We start from the raw sequence: 20,080 nt of genomic DNA, 5'->3' as shown, positions 1-20,080 counted from the left end.
AAATAACAAAGGAGAAACAACCCCGCTCCTAAAGACAGAGGTAAAATAGAATAAGGTAACCACCTCCTCCCACCAACATTAACCAAACCCCCCAGCTTATTTTTTATATATATATATATATATACATATATACACATATATATATATATACATATATACATATATATATATACACATATATACATACCCATACATACATACCCATACATACATACCCATACATACATACCCATACATACATACCCATACATACATACCCATACATACATACCCATACATACATACCCATACATACATACCCATACATACATACCCATACATACATACCCATACATACATACCCATACATACATACCCATACATACATACCCATACATACATACCCATACATACATACCCATACATACATACCCATACATACATACCCATACATACATACCCATACATACATACCCATACATACATACCCATACATACATACCCATACATACATACCCATACATACATACCCATACATACATACCCATACATACATACCCATACATACATACCCATACATACATACCCATACATACATACCCATACATACATACCCATACATACATACCCATACATACATACCCATATATATACATAAAATACTAAAAGAAAACAACCCCAAGGGGGGGGGAGGGGGGGGGGGAAGAAAACCAAATCCCTCTCCCCACCCCCCATGATAATACTAAACAGTAAGGTAATAAAAAATAAAAAAAGGGGGGGAAAGGCAAACCAACATCCATTATCTCTTACAGTTCATCTAAGAGAGTCCAAGAATTCCTTAGCCTTTTCTGGTGATCCGAAATTATACACGGATCCTTCATGGTTAAAGCGTAGCGTCGCTGGGTAGCGTAAGGAGTACTGAATATTTAAGTCCCTTAAACGCTTCTTCGCCTCATCGAATGCCTTCCTCTTTCGGACAAGAACTGGGGAAAAGTCCTGGAATAACATGATCTTGGATCCTTTATAGATCATAGCTTGGGGGTCTTTTCCAAGATCTGATCCACGGCCGAGTGCGCTGTAGTTTCGGAGGTCGCGGCCTTAAACTCCAACCCTCCAACTCGGCGCTCGATCTCCTTAATGTCTCGGTCGTGCTTCTGCAGCGCGGCCGAGAGCGAGTCCCATCGACTTCGGGACTCCGCGATAAAAGCGTCGATCTTCACATCCAGCTTGGAGATCATCTCCACAAGGCTTGTCACTGTAGGTAAGTCCCCTGTGGCGGCTGTGGATGCCTCAGCTGCAGCTGGAGAGGGTGGGGGAGGGGTTCTTGCTTTCTGAGAGCTGCGGGGTCCCTTCCCTTTCGTCATTTTTACTAAATATTAGACTGTTTAAATGTAATACTAAGCAACTAATTAAATTAAACAGCTATTATGAATGATTTGGTGAGTGTGGTGGGGGTGGGTGACCCACTTTACCCAAGTCTTGGGAAGAGCACTATAGACTCAGACTTGCTGGGTCGACGCCATCTTTGATTCCCCCTATGTTTATTCTTAATTTGTTTTCCATAGTTGCCTTTTTATCCCCCATTACAGTTCATTTGAATCCTGATCATTTGTTTGACAGTGCCTCCTGGTTAGTATATTGTTGCTGCCGTGCAACAGCTGTCTCAGTGCCAAACACTGCACTCCACACTTTTCTACTGAGATGACAGGATGATTTATAAATACAAATGAATATTTAAGTATTTTCCACAACTGAATTTGCTGTTCATTTTTGTCCACAACTTAAATCAACACTTATTGAAAATGTTACACACTTAACAGTCCCCAAACAGAGGGAGGATGCATTGAAGGGGCTTTGGTTACATTTACACAAACTGAAGTGTATAAGTTCGATTTCTCACACTTGCATGAGAAGAATACAGAGGAGTGGAAGCTTAGCTTAGAATTACAAACAGAGCACAGAGGCCATTTAGTGTCTGCCCCAGCTCTTAGCATTTTGGTTTGATACCAAATTCCTGCCTTTTCCCCATTACACTGCATGTTTGTTTTTATTTAAATGCTCTTCCGAATGCCTTAGTTGAGCTTGACTCCAGCATACTTTGAGATTGTACATTCAAAACCCAGACAATTCCCTGTGTGAAAAGGTTCCACAACTTCCCAAAATTCAGTGAGGAATGGAAGGCGGTACACGAAGGAAGGGACGCTGGCGATGCCACTCAGCATTCCATATTTCTCCAGGAGATGACTGGCCATTCATTGGTCAGAGAAGGGAATGGGGTGGCAGTCATATTATCAGCTGACAAGATCAAGTTTGCTGGTCCCAGCTTTAAAGGCTGTCTACCCCAGGCGCTGCTGCAGGTTTCCTTCCTTACATACTTCAACCATTTGTGTATGAACCTCCAGCCAGTAGCGTGATTGGAAGAGGACCAAGAAACCAGGTGTACTGAGTGTCTAAGGAATGCATGGTAGATGAAAAATGCTGAGCAACTCAATTGTTCAGTGAAGACTCCCTCCACATTCTTCTTCTTGTTAGTTTGGTAAAGGTGAGATAGTTGTCTTACAAACATGAAAATTGAGAGCTGGCCTTTGGCAAATTGGGTCTGCTCAACCTTTTGATCAGACCAAGGCTCATCTGTTCTGGCCTCTATTCTTTACAGCCTATCAAATCTACGACTGGTTCTCTCCAACATAAGGTGCTAGTTTCCACTAATAGGAAGCTGCCATTGAAGAAAAGAGATGTTCTGCCTGCCACCCAAATGAGGAATGCAGCATATGAATTTCAGTGCCGGCGGGCTACCAGGTACTTGGCTGGATGTCCCAAGGGCTGGTGGAATAAATAGCACATCCCTTTGATTGTTCGCAACAAACAGAAGACCAATCATACTCAACCAGCTCATGGTTGCAAAACTACAATGTAGTGTCCAACATTAGATGTGATTCCACAATTGAGCAGTAATTACACAACTATCCTAAGAATCTGAAGAATTACACCAAAACATTTCAGGTTATCAAACAAAAGCAAAATATGCTGGAGATCAGAAATTAAAAAAACAAAAGTGCTGGAGAGACTCAGCAAGTCTGGCAGCATCTGTGGACAAAGAGAAACTGAGTTGGTGTTTTGAGTCCAATTGGAGTCATTGGACTTAAGCCATTAACTCTTTCTCTCTCCACAGATACTTCCTGACCTGCAGAGTCTCGCTAGCATTTCCTGTTTTGAATTTTAGATTATCAGTTGGGCTTATGGTATGGATTACTTACATTTGATAGAGTTGTCATACATATGGCTAGGTCCAGGCTAGTTGCCACCTTTTAAAGTAAATAACAATCTGGTGTGGTGGTGGTGGTGGTGGCGGGGGCGGGGGAGGGAGGAGGAGCAGCAGGTCAGTGCTGCACTCTGTAGGGCACATGTTGGCCAGAGTCCACTTACTTTGTTATAATTTACATTAAAACTTGGGGGTAACCTTCCTTGATGCAGTTGCTATGCCAATGCAATGTCCCGAGTCAGCTTGTTAATCAATCAGCATCCAGTTTCTTACGCAGTACAAACTGGTGTGCCCTTTCAATGCTGACATTCTTGTATTTGTCCTGATGAGTATCAGACAAAAAGTTTACACCATGTCTGTTTTCAGGAATACTTGAGATCTGGGCTCTGTACTCAAGGCACAATCTCATTCTTATTCATTAATAAAAACATCAAAATACAACCTCAGCCATATTAGTTGTTTGGAGTCTAGTAATGAGGGCTATTAGAAAATGTAGGAAACTTAATTCTACACCTAAATGTATTATAATTGGTTTGAGTACATGATGTAGCATTCTATAACGAAACGTATATTTTATATCCATTCCATTAACACCCTTACATTAACATAATCATTAGATAATCCAATATACCTATCTTACCTTCCCCATCAGCAGTAAGGGTCTCATATGAATCCCATCGGATCAATGGATCAGCAGTGTTATAATCCACGGTTACACCATGATCATTCTGGAGATGCTCAGAACCTATTATAGAAGAATAGGTTTACCATGATGTTTGACCATTATAAAGCTTTACATTCACAGAGACTAATCATTGAAGCAAATACATTCCTGGCAGCATTCAGTTTTCTCTGCCTGACAGATAAAGTGTCCTTGTTTTCAACAAGTAGGAAGGAGCAACATACATTCATAGTAAGATACCAACAAAATGAAATTGCAGCTGTTAAAGAATTAAAAAGAAACTGTTTGAAGGGAGGACTCAGAAAGCAAACTTCAGAGCTTGGATTAATGACATATTTAATCGAGAATCCCCCAAGAGTCAGTTACACCGATAGCTGCAGTTTGTTTCACTTGTATCCAGTTAGAATAGAATGTTCAAGAGATACAGTTACAATCTTAAATCTCTAATTATGTTTATTATTCATGAATCTACATCTCATTATGTTGCTCTCACATTCCATCAGGTAGAAATAACTTTTAAACAACAGACCACAATGAAGATTTGCACGAAAGCACTTATACCCTACCTCGTAAAATAACATTTGAGTGAGCTCCTAGTTTTGATTGACTTAGTTTCTTATTACTCACTTTATAATTTCTCTTTTTACTTGCATTTTATACTGTCATGACAAATAATGATGTTCTGAAATCTTTCTTCTTTGTTTTTCACTACTTTGATAGCATAAGTTTTGCACGGCCTGATTTTTTCAATGCCCAACTGTGGGTGGTGTTATTGTGAGCTTCCAACGAGAGGGGACACAGAATTGACAACAGCCTCAGTTCAAGAGCTTTTCTTGCTATTTTAAAGGTCTTCATTGTCACAACATTACTGTTGTGCTTGGGTTTTACTGGAGAGTCACAGAATCCCTACAGTGTGGAAGTAGGCCAATCGGCCCGTTGTGACAAGACCAACCCTCCAAAGACAACTCACTCTAGACACCTTCCTCCCTCCCCACCGCCCCCTCCACCCCCACCTCGCCATGGCTAATCAACCTAGCTTGCACATCCCTGGACACTATGGGTGATTCATCATGGTTAATCTACTTAACTTGCACATCTTTGGACTCTGGGAGGAAACCACAGCACCTAGAGGATACCCATGCAGAGCCAGGGAGAATGTGAAAATTTCACACATCGTTGCCTGAAGCTAACTGGTTAACTGCCCACCACCACTCACCACTGGATATGCCAAGACATCAGAGCTTAGGTCTGTTGTACTGGTGATGAGATTGTTTAGCTTTGTCTACTGGTCTATCGCATGCATCTTCTGATGTTTATCACTGCAATGTACCCACTATACTTTCTTGGCAAAGATTCATTTCCCTGAAATCAAATTCCATGACAGCTTTGGAGATGCTATGTATTTTGACGTCATGTTAATGGCATGGGAACTGCAACTTAGAGGTCAAGAGTTCAATGTCATGGCAAGGCGTAAAAATGAATTCAATAAATCAGGAAATGTGCCTACTTAGCGAGTTTTGAGAAGATTTGTAGCACAGGTTGAGGTTCTGGATGTATGTTTGCTGACTGAGCTGGAAGGTTCGTTTTCAGATGTTCCTCACCATACTAGGGGATGGTGGGAAATCCTCTGGGAAATGACATCACCAACCCAAGGAAACCCAAACATATAAATAGAAAACGGGCTACACCACCAGTGCTTCATCCAGTGGCTCAATAAAGACGTTACCTAGTAAGGTGAAGAAACATTTGAAAATGAACCTTCCAGCTCAGCGAACAAACCTACATCCAATATGTCTAGTACCAGGAAAGTACATGAATGTTTACACACCATCTTTAATGCCCAACTGGTTCAATCAAATTTTTTTGAAACCCTTCCAAATTCACTTAAACTAAACAACGTGAACCTTAAAATCTGCATATATAATTGGGTAATCATGACCTCTACAGTGGTGGAGGAAGACACTCAATGTAAACAATTTATAGAAATGTTCAGTCAGAAGAAAACACCAAAAGGATAACATTAGGACAATCTCAGTCCAATCAAGTCTCAAAGTCCTTTTCCAAGTGGGAGAGCTGCACTATAAACCAATGAAACCCCCGTAAGTTTAAGCTTGAGAGAGAGACAAACCAACAGGCAAAAACATTCATGAAAACATTTCATATCTAAAAAGATAAACTTATTTGTAAAGTTTAAATCACTGCAAGTGACTTTATATTTTTACATCTGAAATCATATTTTTGTTACTTTCTGCAGGGGGCTACCAACAAAGTAAGAAGGTAGCCCCATTCTTGGCTTCTTCAATTTTCTGAAGCAGGAGTACTTTCCCTTCCTGTGTCGATTTCCCTAAATAGCTACGCGGTTATTTTTGCGACATTTCAGATATATTTTGAAATGTCATTTATTCTTTATGAGCAAAGGCCCTTAATGTAGCTTCAAAAGTTGTTCTGCCAATTTGTTTATTTTTATAAAACCTTTGAGCAAAGAGTCTTCCCTTGTGCCACATTCTATGGGCCCATATTGTAACCATTGCCAGCAGCTACAAACCAAACTCAGATCATGGTGTTAGTGAGGGGTTGTTAAAATAACAGGTCTTAGTTATCCCCACTGGTCCGGTCTCTTTCTGGCACATTCCATGTTAACCTGTTCTATTCAGATGAAAAGGATCCCTGCAAGAAGGGAGCTAGAGTGTACACTTAAACATTTATACTGGGTTTGAAGAAATCATCTTCTGAATACCTGTCCAGAGGCTGGAGTAGTGAGGGTGCGGAGCAGTTCACAGTTCTCCTCATGATCAGAAATAGATCCTATGCCAGAAGAGGCCAAACAAGCTAAACCTCAAATTTCATTATCTGGTTTTCTGTGGGCCAGTATGGTTCTTTGGACCTTGCTAGGAATCCCTGGACCTCCTGTGATCTGGTCCACTTCCTGCTTTGATCACAATTGCTGTAAGACCTCTCCTAATTGTTCTCCAACATCTTCATCCCTCTTCTGCTCCTAAAAACAGGCCTTAGCCTGAATAACTGAAGGGCACTGCCCGTTCTGAAATTAACTTGTGAGCTGTCGAGCAGTCCTACCGTCAAATGGAAGATTGTTGTATGTTATTTAAATAAAGCCCTGGCATTAAGTTTGGCAGGGTCTCATTCTGATTTGGCTTTATACAGCCTCGCTCTCATGCTCTCTGTTTTGTTTAAGGGCCGAATATCCTTCAAAATTATCTACAGCTAAGCATAAAAAGAGAAATGATGTGAAGGACACTTTGTTCAAAAATATGACACAAACAAACATGTGTTTTAATTCCTGTTGAATGTTTGACAACCTAAACAAAGCATGTGTGTCTCTGGTCAATTATTTATTGGATTATTGCCTTCTGATCACAGCATGTACAGCATTAAAATTAAGCACCATTTTACATAACTACAAACAATATATTTTAAAACTAGGATAAAAACACCATTAATATGCAAAAGTGATATGTGAGCGTTATGAACTAACTGTTATAAACCGAGTTATTCTAAAGGTAGCTTTTGTTCACCACATTGTTTATAATTGCATTAAAAATACGAGAGTCAGTGATTCTTTCAAAAATAGTACATCACCAGCAATGTTTTGTCAATAAATTCCTTGATTCCAGTTCTTGTCCCACTTCGCTGACCATAAACAGGGAATCAGTTCCTAACTGAATTGTGCAGTGGGGGAAAACAGATTAATAATTGTACGCACCTTGTATTTTTTCTGGACTGGCTGAGAATACAAGCTCAATCTTCCCATATTCAGGAAACCTGTCATCTAAAATAAAAGTGGAGAATAAAATAAGAGCTCTCGAGCCAGAGATTGTTATTGTTTAGATTTAGAGAAACTGTTCTGAATATTTTTAGAATATTCTGAATTGTTGTCCATTAAGAAAAGAAATCGGTTTACATCTGTTTGTCCAAAGAATTTATTGAAAACAAAACAAGTATTTGTGGCAGATTAAATGCATTTTCTGTGAGGCTTTAACAAGAATAACTGAAAAGTGGGAATATCCCTTTCCAGTGTATCAGAAACAATGCATATTAAATTTAAACACTATTTAAAATAAAAACAAAAATAATTTAGCATCAGTATTTTTTTCTGATTACAGCTGATTTTGTAAGAGGAACATATAAATTTTAATTTTTAGAACAATGCATCACTGGTTTTACAATGCGCAGTGCTTGTCAATGTTTCTATCTTTTCAGTTCTCCCGATCTCATGTACCAGTCATTGAGCTGAGAGCGAGAAAGCAACACATTGTCAGCACTCAATTTCAATCGATAAAAATAAATGCATAAATCACACATCCTGAGAGTGAACCATTAACATTGGTATCAAAAGAAGGCTGTGTCAGGGCTGGAGGATGAGAAAGACTGCAGATGTTGGAACTTCAGGGTTGCTGTATAGTTGGTAGTGTGTGGAAAAAAATCAAGTAATGGTAGCAGACTCTCCAAACCTGCTCTCTGTGGCAAAGTTATCCTTAATGGCTAAGAATGAAAGCTCATAGACACTGACTGGTTTATTGCCTGTATTTTTACATTAGAGGTATAATTGATGACTCAATCTCTAAGTTATCAATATACCTTTATTTGCATTGTCAAGGTCGTCCTTCCCAAATACAAATCCAAAACCTTGGATCGAGCCTGTGTGAAACTGAAGTCGGAATATGACATCTCTTGTTGCAGAACGATACTTCTTGTGGTAGCATTTAACCTGCAAACAATTCATTTACTCATGTTGAATATGTCAAGAACAAATTATTTCAAAAATCAACACTTCACTGACATTAAAGAATGATATACAGGAAAATCAAAATCTCTACTCGGTTGATTTCAAACGTTGAGGTACAAAAATAAAGTTCTCATCATGCTTAATGACTTTCAGTGACGGACACTCCATCAGTTTGCTTTTGCATTCAGTTGGATATTTTATCTTTCTAAGCAGTTCACTCCACACATTTACCTCCCTTGTGTAAAGAAGTTAAACCTAAACTCTCTGCTCAAGATTCCTCTTAAGAACTACAGCTCATGTAGAGATTGTTACTCTGGACATTACTAAAGATCAAGCTTCCATCTCCAACTTGGTCTTTTTCTGATCTAAATATTCCCAGTTTCCTTTGCTTTTTTCTTTTAGCTTGGCTCAGAAGTTGCAAAGTTGGTGGTGGTGAACTTACAGGTTGGTTCCTTGAGTGAGGAATAGTGATGGAATATTTATAAGAGAGAGATCACTTATCAATGCCAGTTAACATGGGACTTGAATTGTTGCAGAGATGTCTGGAGACTGAGATGAATGATCTCCAACATTTCCTTTGCTACCACTCAGTCACAGGGCCAGCATTCACTTAGCTCTGCAAATGCACACACACTTTTAACAAAATCTCAGACTACAATTTTTATTTACTGCATGTATCATGCCTATACAATTGCTCTCACCCACCTCATAACTAATCACCCACTAACCAGTAAATCCAGTATAACTTTTCTTCAGGGCCAAAACTGGACTTGAAACATTAACTCTGTTTCTCTCTCCACAGATGTTACCAGATCTGCTGCGATTTTCTGACACGTTTTTATTTCAGAACCGCAGCATCTTTGCTTGTACATGGAGCCCTGGACTTCAGTGAGAATAAGTAACTGTCTGACTTGCTAACCGGTTGGATTAGTATCACTAAGCCCCTTGACTAACACTGGCAGTACCCCTTACTGACTGAAATCCTTGTTCACCTATCTGAGGGCAGCTCCCTTTTGACTTTCGCCCAAAGACATTTGCTTGAAGCATGTGCCGTGCAAACTGTTAACACATGTTGCAAGTGTAACATTAATGTAGCACACAGTGCAGTATACCAACATGACCACTACCTTAACTGTTCGGTACTCCACACCAGAGAAGCTGCCTCTGCACTGAAGAAATAATACAAGCTGTAGAAGTTAGCAGGCTGGAGCTGAATCCTAAACACTATGTGTGCTAAGAAAGCAACGTATAGAGAATCTGGCAGCCCTTGAGTCAGTGCGGAAGTCAGTGAGTGCATACTAGGAAAGCACTGTGAAGTATACAAGGCTGGCAGCTGCAAGTAAATACAAGTGAGTGAGGACTAAGAAAGCAAGCTAAGACCTTAGATGCCTCAGGCGTAGGTGCATGAGATGCATGTAGACCCCACATGCAAAGTGCTGTGACAGGAGCATGAAACATGTAAGTGCCTCTGTATTAAAGTGGTAAGAGATTTGGTCTGACAGCATGCCTGATTCTGTCATGAGGCTGGTAGTTTGCCAATGCCGACCGGCGTGGACAAACGTTCAAAGATGATGGTGGCCAGTAGAATGCTGTTGTGGAGGGGCAGTTGCATGATGGTCGGGACAAGCATTGGAGAGCTGTAGCTGCCAGGCACCTGCTCTCATTCACATGTCGGGAATTTGTGCTGTTTAGTTTCTTGATGGAGAAGAATTGGAAATGGCGTAAAAACAAGGCAAGTTGGAACTAGAATGACATGCCAAAGCACAGAGGTAGGGCAGTCGCTGCTCAATGGCAAGATTCGGAAGCCACCAATAACAGAATCTAGTTTTTCTCCTTCTCACCATTGCTCACCTTATAACAGGGAGGGCAACTTCCTGCCCATCAAGATTTCAGTGAGGAATTCAAGGCTGCTCTGTTCATAGCAGTCGTACAATGCCCGGATAACTTTGATCACTTTTCTTAATTGCAAATAAGTGACCCAGCCAGCCTCACCCACATCCCACTATATAGAGCATTGAACATTACAGCGCAGTACAGGCCCTTCGGCCCTCGATGTTGCGCCGCCCTGTCATACTAATCTGAAGCCCATCCCACCTGCACTATTCCATGTACGTCCATATGCCTGTCCAATGACGACTTAAATGCACTTAAACTTGGCGAATCTACTACCGTTGCAGGCAAAGCATTCCATACCCTTACTACTCTCTGAGTAAAGAAACTACCTCTGACATCTGTCTTATACCTATCTCCCCTCACTTTCAAGTTGTGTCCCCTCATGTTTGCCGTCCCCATACTTGGAGAAAGCCTCTCCCTATCTAACCCTCTGATTTTCTTGGATGTCTCTATTAAGTCACCTCTCAACCTTCTTCTCTCTAACAAGAACAGCCTCAAGGCCCTCAGCCTTTCCTCGTAAGACCTTCCCTCCATACCAGGCAACATCCTGGTAAATTTCCTCTGCACCCTTTCCAAAGCTTCCACATCCTTCTTATAATGCGGTGACCAGAACTGTACACAACACTCCAAGTGTGGCCGTACCAGAACTTTATACAGCTGCAGCATAACCTCCTGGTTCCGGAACTCAATCCCTCTATTAATAAAGGCCAAAACACTGTATGCCTTCTTAACAACCCTGTCAATCTGGGTGACAACTTTCAGGGATCTGTGTACATAGACACCGAGATCTCTCTGCTCATCTGCACTCCCAAGAATCTTACCATTAGCCCAGTACTTTGCATTCCGATTACTCCGTCCAAAGTGTATCACCTCACACTTGTCCACATTAAGCTCCATTTGCCACCTCTCAGCCCAGCTCTGCATCCTATCTATGTCTCTCTGCAATTAAAAAAGCTTCTTACTATCTTCTGTGTGAAAATAAACAATGTTCTCATTCTAACAATATACTGATGAAACTACAATAAATTGTTGTCTCGATGAACACACGGTTTTCTTTCTTTTAAAAAGAAACTAAGTTGTTTCAAAGAACTTCAGTGATTATTGTACTTAATGTGGTGAAATGATCTTCAATATTTTCACAGTAAGTTCTAAAATGGCTGAATCACTAAACTTACTGAATCACTGAGCATTCAGTGAAGACTGCCCACTATGTTCATGCTCACCTACATGTTATCAAGTATGAGGTAATATGTAACAAAGCTTGAGAAAAGGTTTCTTTGTGCAACTGGTAATAGATTCACAGAAGTTTGTTCTGCATGACTGCAGCCCCTGTCATGTTTTGTCAATCAGTAATTCTACTTTTGCAATAAGTAATGACACCAGGTTTGTGTGTAATCTGTGATATGTTTCTGAGACTATCATATCACCATAGTCTTGGGAAACTGTTGCAACTCAGCATCATATCACTACAATGATTGCAAACATTTAAGCGAGAAACATAAATCTCAGAGCTCAGTTCCAATTATACGTAATGTCTCCAAACACGCATGGTTTATTTCTGGTACTACATGTTTTTCTCATCCTAACCGGAAAAAAAGGAAGATTTGGCAAGCCTTGCACAATTGAAGGACCCCTTTGAGTACCTTCAGAAAGTGATATTGTGTCAGAATCACAAAGTATATTTTCTATTTTGGAAACATATCTCACATAGCATTTAAGGCCAGTGGAAAATAATTAGGTTCGTAGCATTCTTGACGGCAGAGTACTCCAAATTTGATCATTTTAATGGATTAATAGACACCATGAAGCTAAACACAACTAATTACAGCAAAAAATGGTATTCACATAAGATTAACAATAGGTAAGTCAAAACTAGCACCTTTTCAAACACTTATTTAAATTTACATGAAAACATTATTCCATGCAATGAACTTTTCTCAACATGTTTCCGGGTGCCTTTCTTAATTATAATGATTGGCTCTTTTAGACATGTTGACAATGAAACAAAATCATCATTATATTGGCAATTTAAAAACAAGTTACTGCTGTTTAATCTCCACAACCTTTGTCCATTTACGTCACTCCTACTGACCAGGAACTTCATGTCTCCTGATCAGTTACAGCTTTAATAAATGCTGCCTTATTCAAGCTAAACTCGCAGTATGAAGTTCAAGACAGTCCTTGTGACTTCCATTTGTAATATATCTTTCCAGATCATTACTCTCACATATCAATCTTTTCACTCAAACTCTAATATTATAACACATGATACTTAGACTTCTAAATCTGACCTCTTAAGTATTATTCCTCATTTTTAAAAATACATTGTTTGCTTGCAAGCCAGCACCCATGACCCAATGCTGCTTCCCAAGAGGTTGGCAGTGGGTCCTCTAGTTCTCCCCAATAGAACAGTAAAATGCTAATCTTGAAGTGAGCAAAGACATGCATCAGATAAAGGCCAACCTGGAAATATTTGACAAGTTTCCATAGTGGACAAGTTAGATTTTTATAACAGTCTGACAAATGCATGGTGAGTTTTACTGAAACTGACCTTATATTTCTGATTTGTTTTCGGTAAATGGCCATGGCTGGATTTAAGCTATTTATCTCTGGACTTAGGCAGGCTCAGCGAATGGGCTAAAACATAGCAAACCAAGTGTAAAATAGATAAGCATGAAGTCATGCACTTTAAAGGTAGAATATTTCTTAAGTGGTGAGGGGTTGGGAAGTGCAAAAGGATCTCAGTTCTCTTTACCATAAGTCAATAAAAGCTAGCGTGCAGGTTAACAACCAATTAGAAAAGGCAAACAGTATAGTGGCATTCATTTTCAGGGAATGACAGTTTAGAAATCAGTCTCCTGATCTAAAGGGGGCTTTACTTGTCAGAGAGGGAGTGCCACTGGAATTCACCAGATTAATCACTGGGATAGTGGAACTGTTTTAAGAGGAGAGATTAAGAAAATCGAGTTTGTCATCTTTAGGGGTTCAAAGAATGGGAGATAACCTATTTGAAGCCTATAAGATTTTTACATCAGGGATTTGATAGAATGGATATAGATCGTTTCTCCTGATTGGCAACTCTGGAAGCCAGGGCCTTAATCTCAGGAGTTAACACTGTAATGATGAGGAATTTCTTCCCTCAGACGATGGCCAATCTTTAGAGAGCTGTGAAAGGTCAATCATTGAGCACATGGAAGACAGAAGTGCATGTTACCAAAGATTAATTACCTTAGGGGAAGTGAAATTAGTGTGTGAAATTGGCATTGAGGAAATGATCAGTCATGAATGGTCTATTCCTGTTCCTATCTGTGCTATACTTTAATAATAACTACAGTAGTTCACATGAAGTGTGACTGAGAGAGAGCACAGAAATGTGATTGTATGGTGACTGGCAAGTTTAGGGTATATATATATGTATGTGGTAGATGTTGAACATGTATTAGATTCTGATAGAGTCTATACTATACAGAACACAGGGTGCAGTAAAACATAATGGCCTTATGTTTTTAGTTTCGAACAAGCCTAGCAAGGCCAAAGCCACTGCAATGTGCATGGGAGGTCCAATTGCACATGTACCCATTGTTTTAAAATGCGCACTTTTAAACTGAAATTACTGAGCAGTCATCCAAACATCTAATTTGCATAACATTTTAATTTTCTAATAATTTAAAGCCCAAAACATTTGAACACTCAGGTCAAACAGTTATTTATTTTTAAGAAATAAACTGAAGATTATTAATTAAGTATATCTGCTTTATTTTTGTGAGGATAGAAATTAAACCAGAACAACAAAATATTTAATTAACCACTAATATTTGCAGAAATAACGCAGGAATAATTTGAATTGAAACTGGCATTATAGCCCTAATTCTGATTCAATGGAATACTATTCTCTCTGTGACAGCTTGACCCACACACATGTCACTCTACCAACACCTCATTCTCCCATGGCACCTTCTTGTACAATTGCAGAAGATGCAACTCTTATTCTTTTACGTCCTATGTCTTCACGTCCAAGGCCCCAAGTATTCTTCCCAGATGAAGCAGTGATCTTTGCTCATTCTAGTCTATAAGGCAGTGTCCTCCACACTGTTGAGACCAAACACAGACTGGGTGACTGCTTTACAGAACACCTCTGTTCAATCTGCAAGCATGAACCTTAACCTCTGGATGCTTGCCATTTTAATACACCAATTTGTTCTCTCACCCACATTTCTGTCCAAGGCCTGATCCAGTGCACCAGCAAAGCCCATTGCAAGCTGCAGGAATGACACTCAGTTTTCCATTCACTTTACGGCCTTCTGGATTCAATACTGAGATCAACTACTAGAGGGCACAATCTCTGCCCTCCATTTTGTCTACTAGCCCAAATGCCTAGTTTTCTTAACAATGTTAATCTTTATTTCACTATTAAATCCGTTATGATCGGATCTCTCGTTCTTCTCAAAAACCATTATAACTCATTTTTCTCTTCTCCACTATGATCTCAAATCTTCTTCACTCTCAAACCTTTCCTTGACCTTTCTTTCAGTTCCATTTGCTCCTCCTACCTTTCTTGCTATTCTAAAACATACTACTTTTTCACTTCCCTCTCCAGTTCCAAAGAAGAATCACATGGAAAAATCTACAACAAGAGCTACAACAAGAGAGTCAAGATCCACAATCAGAACACCACCAAGACTGAAACAAAGCACAGAAGGAATGACGAAGTGATTCAGGAAGCTGACTACAAGTCTGTATTTCAAAGCAACTTGGAAATGTTAAGTTAACGAAAGGGACAATGTGTTGAGTCATTACTTACTGATCCATGTCAGTTTTGAGTGTTTTATGTATATTTGTCTCGTTTGATCAGAATGTGAGGAAATGTAGTTTTGCAAAATGCTCCTACAGAAGACATGAGTAGCTGAATTAAGAACTAGCAAGTATTATTCAAATCAACAATATTACGCTTTTTACTACTTTGAACTGAAGCAGAATGAACTGTTCTGAAGGGCTATGAAACAATAATGACCAATGCCACATACATGCAAATAATCAAGCCTTGAGAAGGTCACATCAAAGTGCAGACATATCATGGTCAATTTTCCGAATGTGCTACCGAGGGAGAGTATCACCTGTCACCAGTTGATATCTGTCAGAGGAGCAAATACTCTGGATGAAATATTTGAGTGGAGCATCTGAGAATCGGCATTGGAATGACAATACTCAAATCTAGGATTTGAAAACTTGCTAGGATTGAACCAAATTCACAAATTTACCAAAATAAGGTGGACAGTTGATTTAGAACTGACATGTTGGGAGCTACAAAGCAAGCTGGCCAAAATAACCGGCAGCAATCTGACCACAACAAAGTCAGCGTGCCTCGACATCTCTCTGGCTGACCCTAGCAAAGTTTCTGGGATGAGACACCCAAGTGAATTCCAACCAGTCCTCACCAACACACAGCTGTCCGGAGCAGGAATTTGCTGTTACTGCTGCTGAACTCAGCTGCATCAGGACCTGGCATCAGGAAATATTGACACAATATGATTTTCTTTCATCCATTAAAATTAATGGACAGCAAATTGCTGCCTGCTCAATTACAGTCCCATAGGTTTTGTAGTCATCCATTAAAGTTCACTGCTAAGAAACAGAGACTCAAAAAAATTGAGCCTTTTCCTCCTGCACTAGTGACCCAACATGGCAACAGCTGCAGGATGTTTTTCTTCAGAAAATAGTTATTTCCATGTTTAAATGATGAATTGGTTTCAGTGGTGGGTGGCGGGATGAATCAAGTTGCTAGTTTGAAAAAAAAAAGCAAAATACTGAGAATGCTGGAAAAATGAACAAAGAGAGAAAATACTGGGGGAATTCAGTGGGCTTGGAGAGAGAAACAAGTAACAATTCAAGTCCAATATTACTGTTCTTCAAAACTCTTTTAGAGCGGTTTAAGAAGAGTCATATCAGAGTCAAATGTTACCTCTGTTGCTCTCTCCACAGATCTGATCCTTAATCTTTCCTCCATGTTCCTGCTCTATCCCATAATCCATGATTTTCTTGGTATCCAAAAATCTGTTGACCCCCAACCTCAAATATACAATGACTAATCACCTACAACTCTCTGGCTATGAAGGATTCCAAAGCCCTGTAAATTTGAAGAATAAACATCTCCTTATTGGGTCCTAAATGGCCAACCTTATCATAAGGATGTGACCTTAGTTCTTGACTTTCCAGCCAAAGGTACAGTCTCTTAATAATACTGAGAAGAGGAGAGAAACAGAAGGAACTGGGTTAAAGTATTAAAATAATGGGATATTCACAGAGTGACTTTGCCGAGTAGTAACAATGTAGGGGCTATCAATGCATTCTTTCATAGAATGAGTTTCCTTTTGTAATTAAAGGCTCCGAATTCTTTTTTTGTTCTTCAGCATTGTGTGCTCCTAACAACAGAGTTCAGCAGCAGTAACAGCAAATTCCTGCTCCAGACAGCTGTGTGTTGGTGAGGACTGGTTGGAATTCACTTGGGTGTCTCATGCCAGAAACTTTGCTAGGGTCAGCCAGAGAGATGTAGAGGCACTCTGACATTGTTGTGGTCAGATTGCTGCCAGTTATTTTGGCCAGCTTGCTTTGTAGCTCCCAACATGCCAGTTCTAAATCAACTGCCCACCTTTTTTTGGTAAATCTGTGAATTTGGCCCAATTCTGTCAAGTTTCCGAATCCTAGATTTGAGTATTGTCATTCCAATGCTGATTCTCAGATGCTCCACTCAAATATTTCTTCCTGAGTATTTACTAAGATATCAACTAACTTATAGTTTTCAGCTTTTTTTTATATCTTTTCCCAATCGCTATGCTTTAGATTGAACAGTTTTTCATTTGGAACTTAGTCAAATGCCTTTTAAGAACCTGTTTGTTACTATTATCCAGTTGTAAACTAAGGCCTTCTCACTAGCAAATCTAAAAAATAGCTAGTCCAATTTTGACTCCATGATGCTAAATGTTCAACAAATTGTATAGATGGAGAACAAGTGTGGTGAGTTTGTACTGTTACTGATCCGGCCTGGAGTGAAGCTAAGAAAATGCAAAGCTGTAACTAAGGATTATCTTGTGCTGTTTCTAATCTGCAAGGTAATGGGAATTCATAGGCTGTGGCATCTGGAGATTTTGTGCTGTTTGGTTATATAGGAGTCAGAGTACTTATGGGAATAAAAGTAATGTTCAAAACTTGCAGTGATTAAATCTGGATACTATTATTATGCAGCATTTGCAGCAAAGAAGTAGGCCCACATTCTATTTATACTCCATACGAGTTTCCTCCCACTTTTCTTCACCTGGCCCCACTAACATATGGTTTTATTATTTTCCCATGCATGCATTTATCTAGCTTCTGCTTGAATACATCCATGTTATTCATCTCAAAAAAACCTTGTGTTATTTACTTTACATTGTAACAATACCCAGAGTAAAAATGGCTTTTCCCAAATGCTTTACTGAATTTATTAATGATTTTCTTTTATTAAAAGCCTTCAGCCTCGGTCTCACTCACAGTATGACTTCTTGATCTCAATTTATCACATTCATAATCTTAAAAAACTCCATCAGGCCACCACTCATTTTTTTTTCTCAGTATATGAGCCCAGTTCATTCACACTTTCTTGAACAGAAAATCTCTTCAATTCTGCTGCTCATTCTATTAAGTTCTTTTCTGCATCTCCTCCAAGATTTTTTGTGATGTTGTAATGTGGAGAGTAGAGCTGTTCGAGTGACTACCAAATAAAGGAATGCTTCATAATGAAGTTGACTGAAGTTAATGATGTCACCAACGCAGACAGTATTTTAGACAAGTATGTGGTTGATGAGTTCAGTTCACTCTGCTGCCCGTTGGGTGGTGGCATTGCTGGTTGCTGTATAATGTATCAGGAGTGAAGAAACAGCCAGCACATGGTGCACATGAATTTTATTTTGTCTGCAACATTCTTTTTTAAAATTAGTGAGTCATGCAAGTCGTAATATTATTTCATGTACAGTAATCATCAGGGTTACTGATTCAGAATGATTGAGCAAGTCTAGTGGCCTTGATTACTATCTTAATTTAGTTCAATTTAGAGCTAATTTTCTTAGTTACATCTTTTAAGCACAAATTAGGTATGGTAGAGAAAATATTTCATGTTACAGGTGGAAAGCAGTAGTTGTGGGTACTCCATATAGCAATATCAGAGAGATAGTGAATTGTGTAGGTTGGTGGCTGGTGTCATAGGCTGAGAGGAGATTCAGAGGTGAGAGAGTTTGGGAGCACCAGAAATACAAGCATGGGATGTTGAGCCACTGGGAGATAATGGTGTTTGGAAAGATTGAAGCAGGGTGTTGAGAATAGGGGGGGCGTTGCCTTAAGCAATATCCTGGTGTGGAAGAAGTGAGAACTCAAGCTAAACTACAAATAACTAAGATTGTACATTCAATCCTTGACTTATTGCAAATTATTAAAACCTGGCAGGTGAAGACACAATTAATTCACATTTTGTAACTTTTTTGACTCATGAATTAAAGGTCAAGCAATACCCCTCTAAGTGTCACAAGCTGGTCCTTTTTTTCTAAAAGCTGTTCCTTTTCTCAAGGGAAGGTGGGACCGCTATAAACAGGATGGTCTACACCTGAACCTGAGGGGCACCAGTATCCTTGGGGGGAGGTTTGCTAGTGCTCTTGGGGGGGGTTTAAACTAACTCTGCAGGGGCATGGGAACCCAGACTGTAGCTTTAGGGTGCAGGACCTGGAGTGTAGGGAGGTTAGGAACATGGCATCAATCTCAAAGGAGGGTGCCTGTAAACAGGAAAGTGGCTTGAAGTGTGAATACTTCAATGCAAGAAGTATACGAAATAAGCTCGGTGAACTTGCAGCGTGGGTTGGTACCTGGGACTTCGATGTTGTGGCTATTACGGAGACATGGATAGAACAGGGACAGGATTGGCTGTTGCAGGTTCCAGGATTTAAATGTGGTAGTGGGGTCAGAGGGGGGGGTAAAAGAGGGGGAGGTGTGGCATTGCTTGTCAAAGATAGTATTACAGTGGTGGAAAGGACGATGGATGAGGACTTGCCATCTGAGGTAGTTTGGGCTGAGGTTAGGAATAGGAAAGGTGAGGTCACCCTGTAAGGAGTCTTTTACAGGCCTCCTAATAGTCCTAGAATCATTGAAGAAAGGATAGGGAAGGTGATCCAGGAGATGAGTGACAGTAATAGGGTGGTTGTTATGGGGGACTTTAACTTTCCTGATATTGATGGGGAAAGCTATAGCTCAAGTTCGTTAGATGGGTCAGTGTTTGTTCAATGTGTGCAGGAGAGTTTCCTGACACAATATGTAGACAGGCCAACAAGAGGTGAGGCCATACTGGATTTGGTTCTGGGTAACGAACCAGGCCAGGTGTTAGAATTAGAGGTAGGTGAGCAATTTGGGGACAGTGACCACAGTTCGGTGACTTTTACTCCAGTGATGGAGAGGGATAAGAGTGCACTACAGGGCAAGAGTTATAGCTGGAGTCAGGGAAATT

General features: G+C 39.8%; 1 protein-coding gene across 5 annotated transcripts in view; it reads right to left on the bottom strand.

Moving 5' to 3' along the window:
• Positions 1-20,080, bottom strand: part of LOC122549908 (tensin-3-like) — a 434,491-nt gene that overhangs the window by 89,940 nt on the left and 324,471 nt on the right. For all 5 annotated transcript variants that reach the window (XM_043690124.1, XM_043690125.1, XM_043690128.1 and 2 more), the window contains 3 exons: positions 8,520-8,649; positions 7,645-7,710; positions 3,882-3,986 (listed from right to left, as the gene is read on the bottom strand). In XM_043690124.1, the coding sequence (XP_043546059.1) occupies positions 3,882-3,986; positions 7,645-7,710; positions 8,520-8,649 (301 nt within the window). The remainder of the gene's footprint in view (positions 1-3,881; positions 3,987-7,644; positions 7,711-8,519; positions 8,650-20,080) is intronic.

Source organism: Chiloscyllium plagiosum, chromosome 5, assembly GCF_004010195.1.
Source record: "Chiloscyllium plagiosum isolate BGI_BamShark_2017 chromosome 5, ASM401019v2, whole genome shotgun sequence".
Lineage (NCBI taxonomy): Eukaryota > Metazoa > Chordata > Chondrichthyes > Orectolobiformes > Hemiscylliidae > Chiloscyllium > Chiloscyllium plagiosum.
This window is presented reverse-complemented; position numbering and strand designations above follow the sequence as displayed.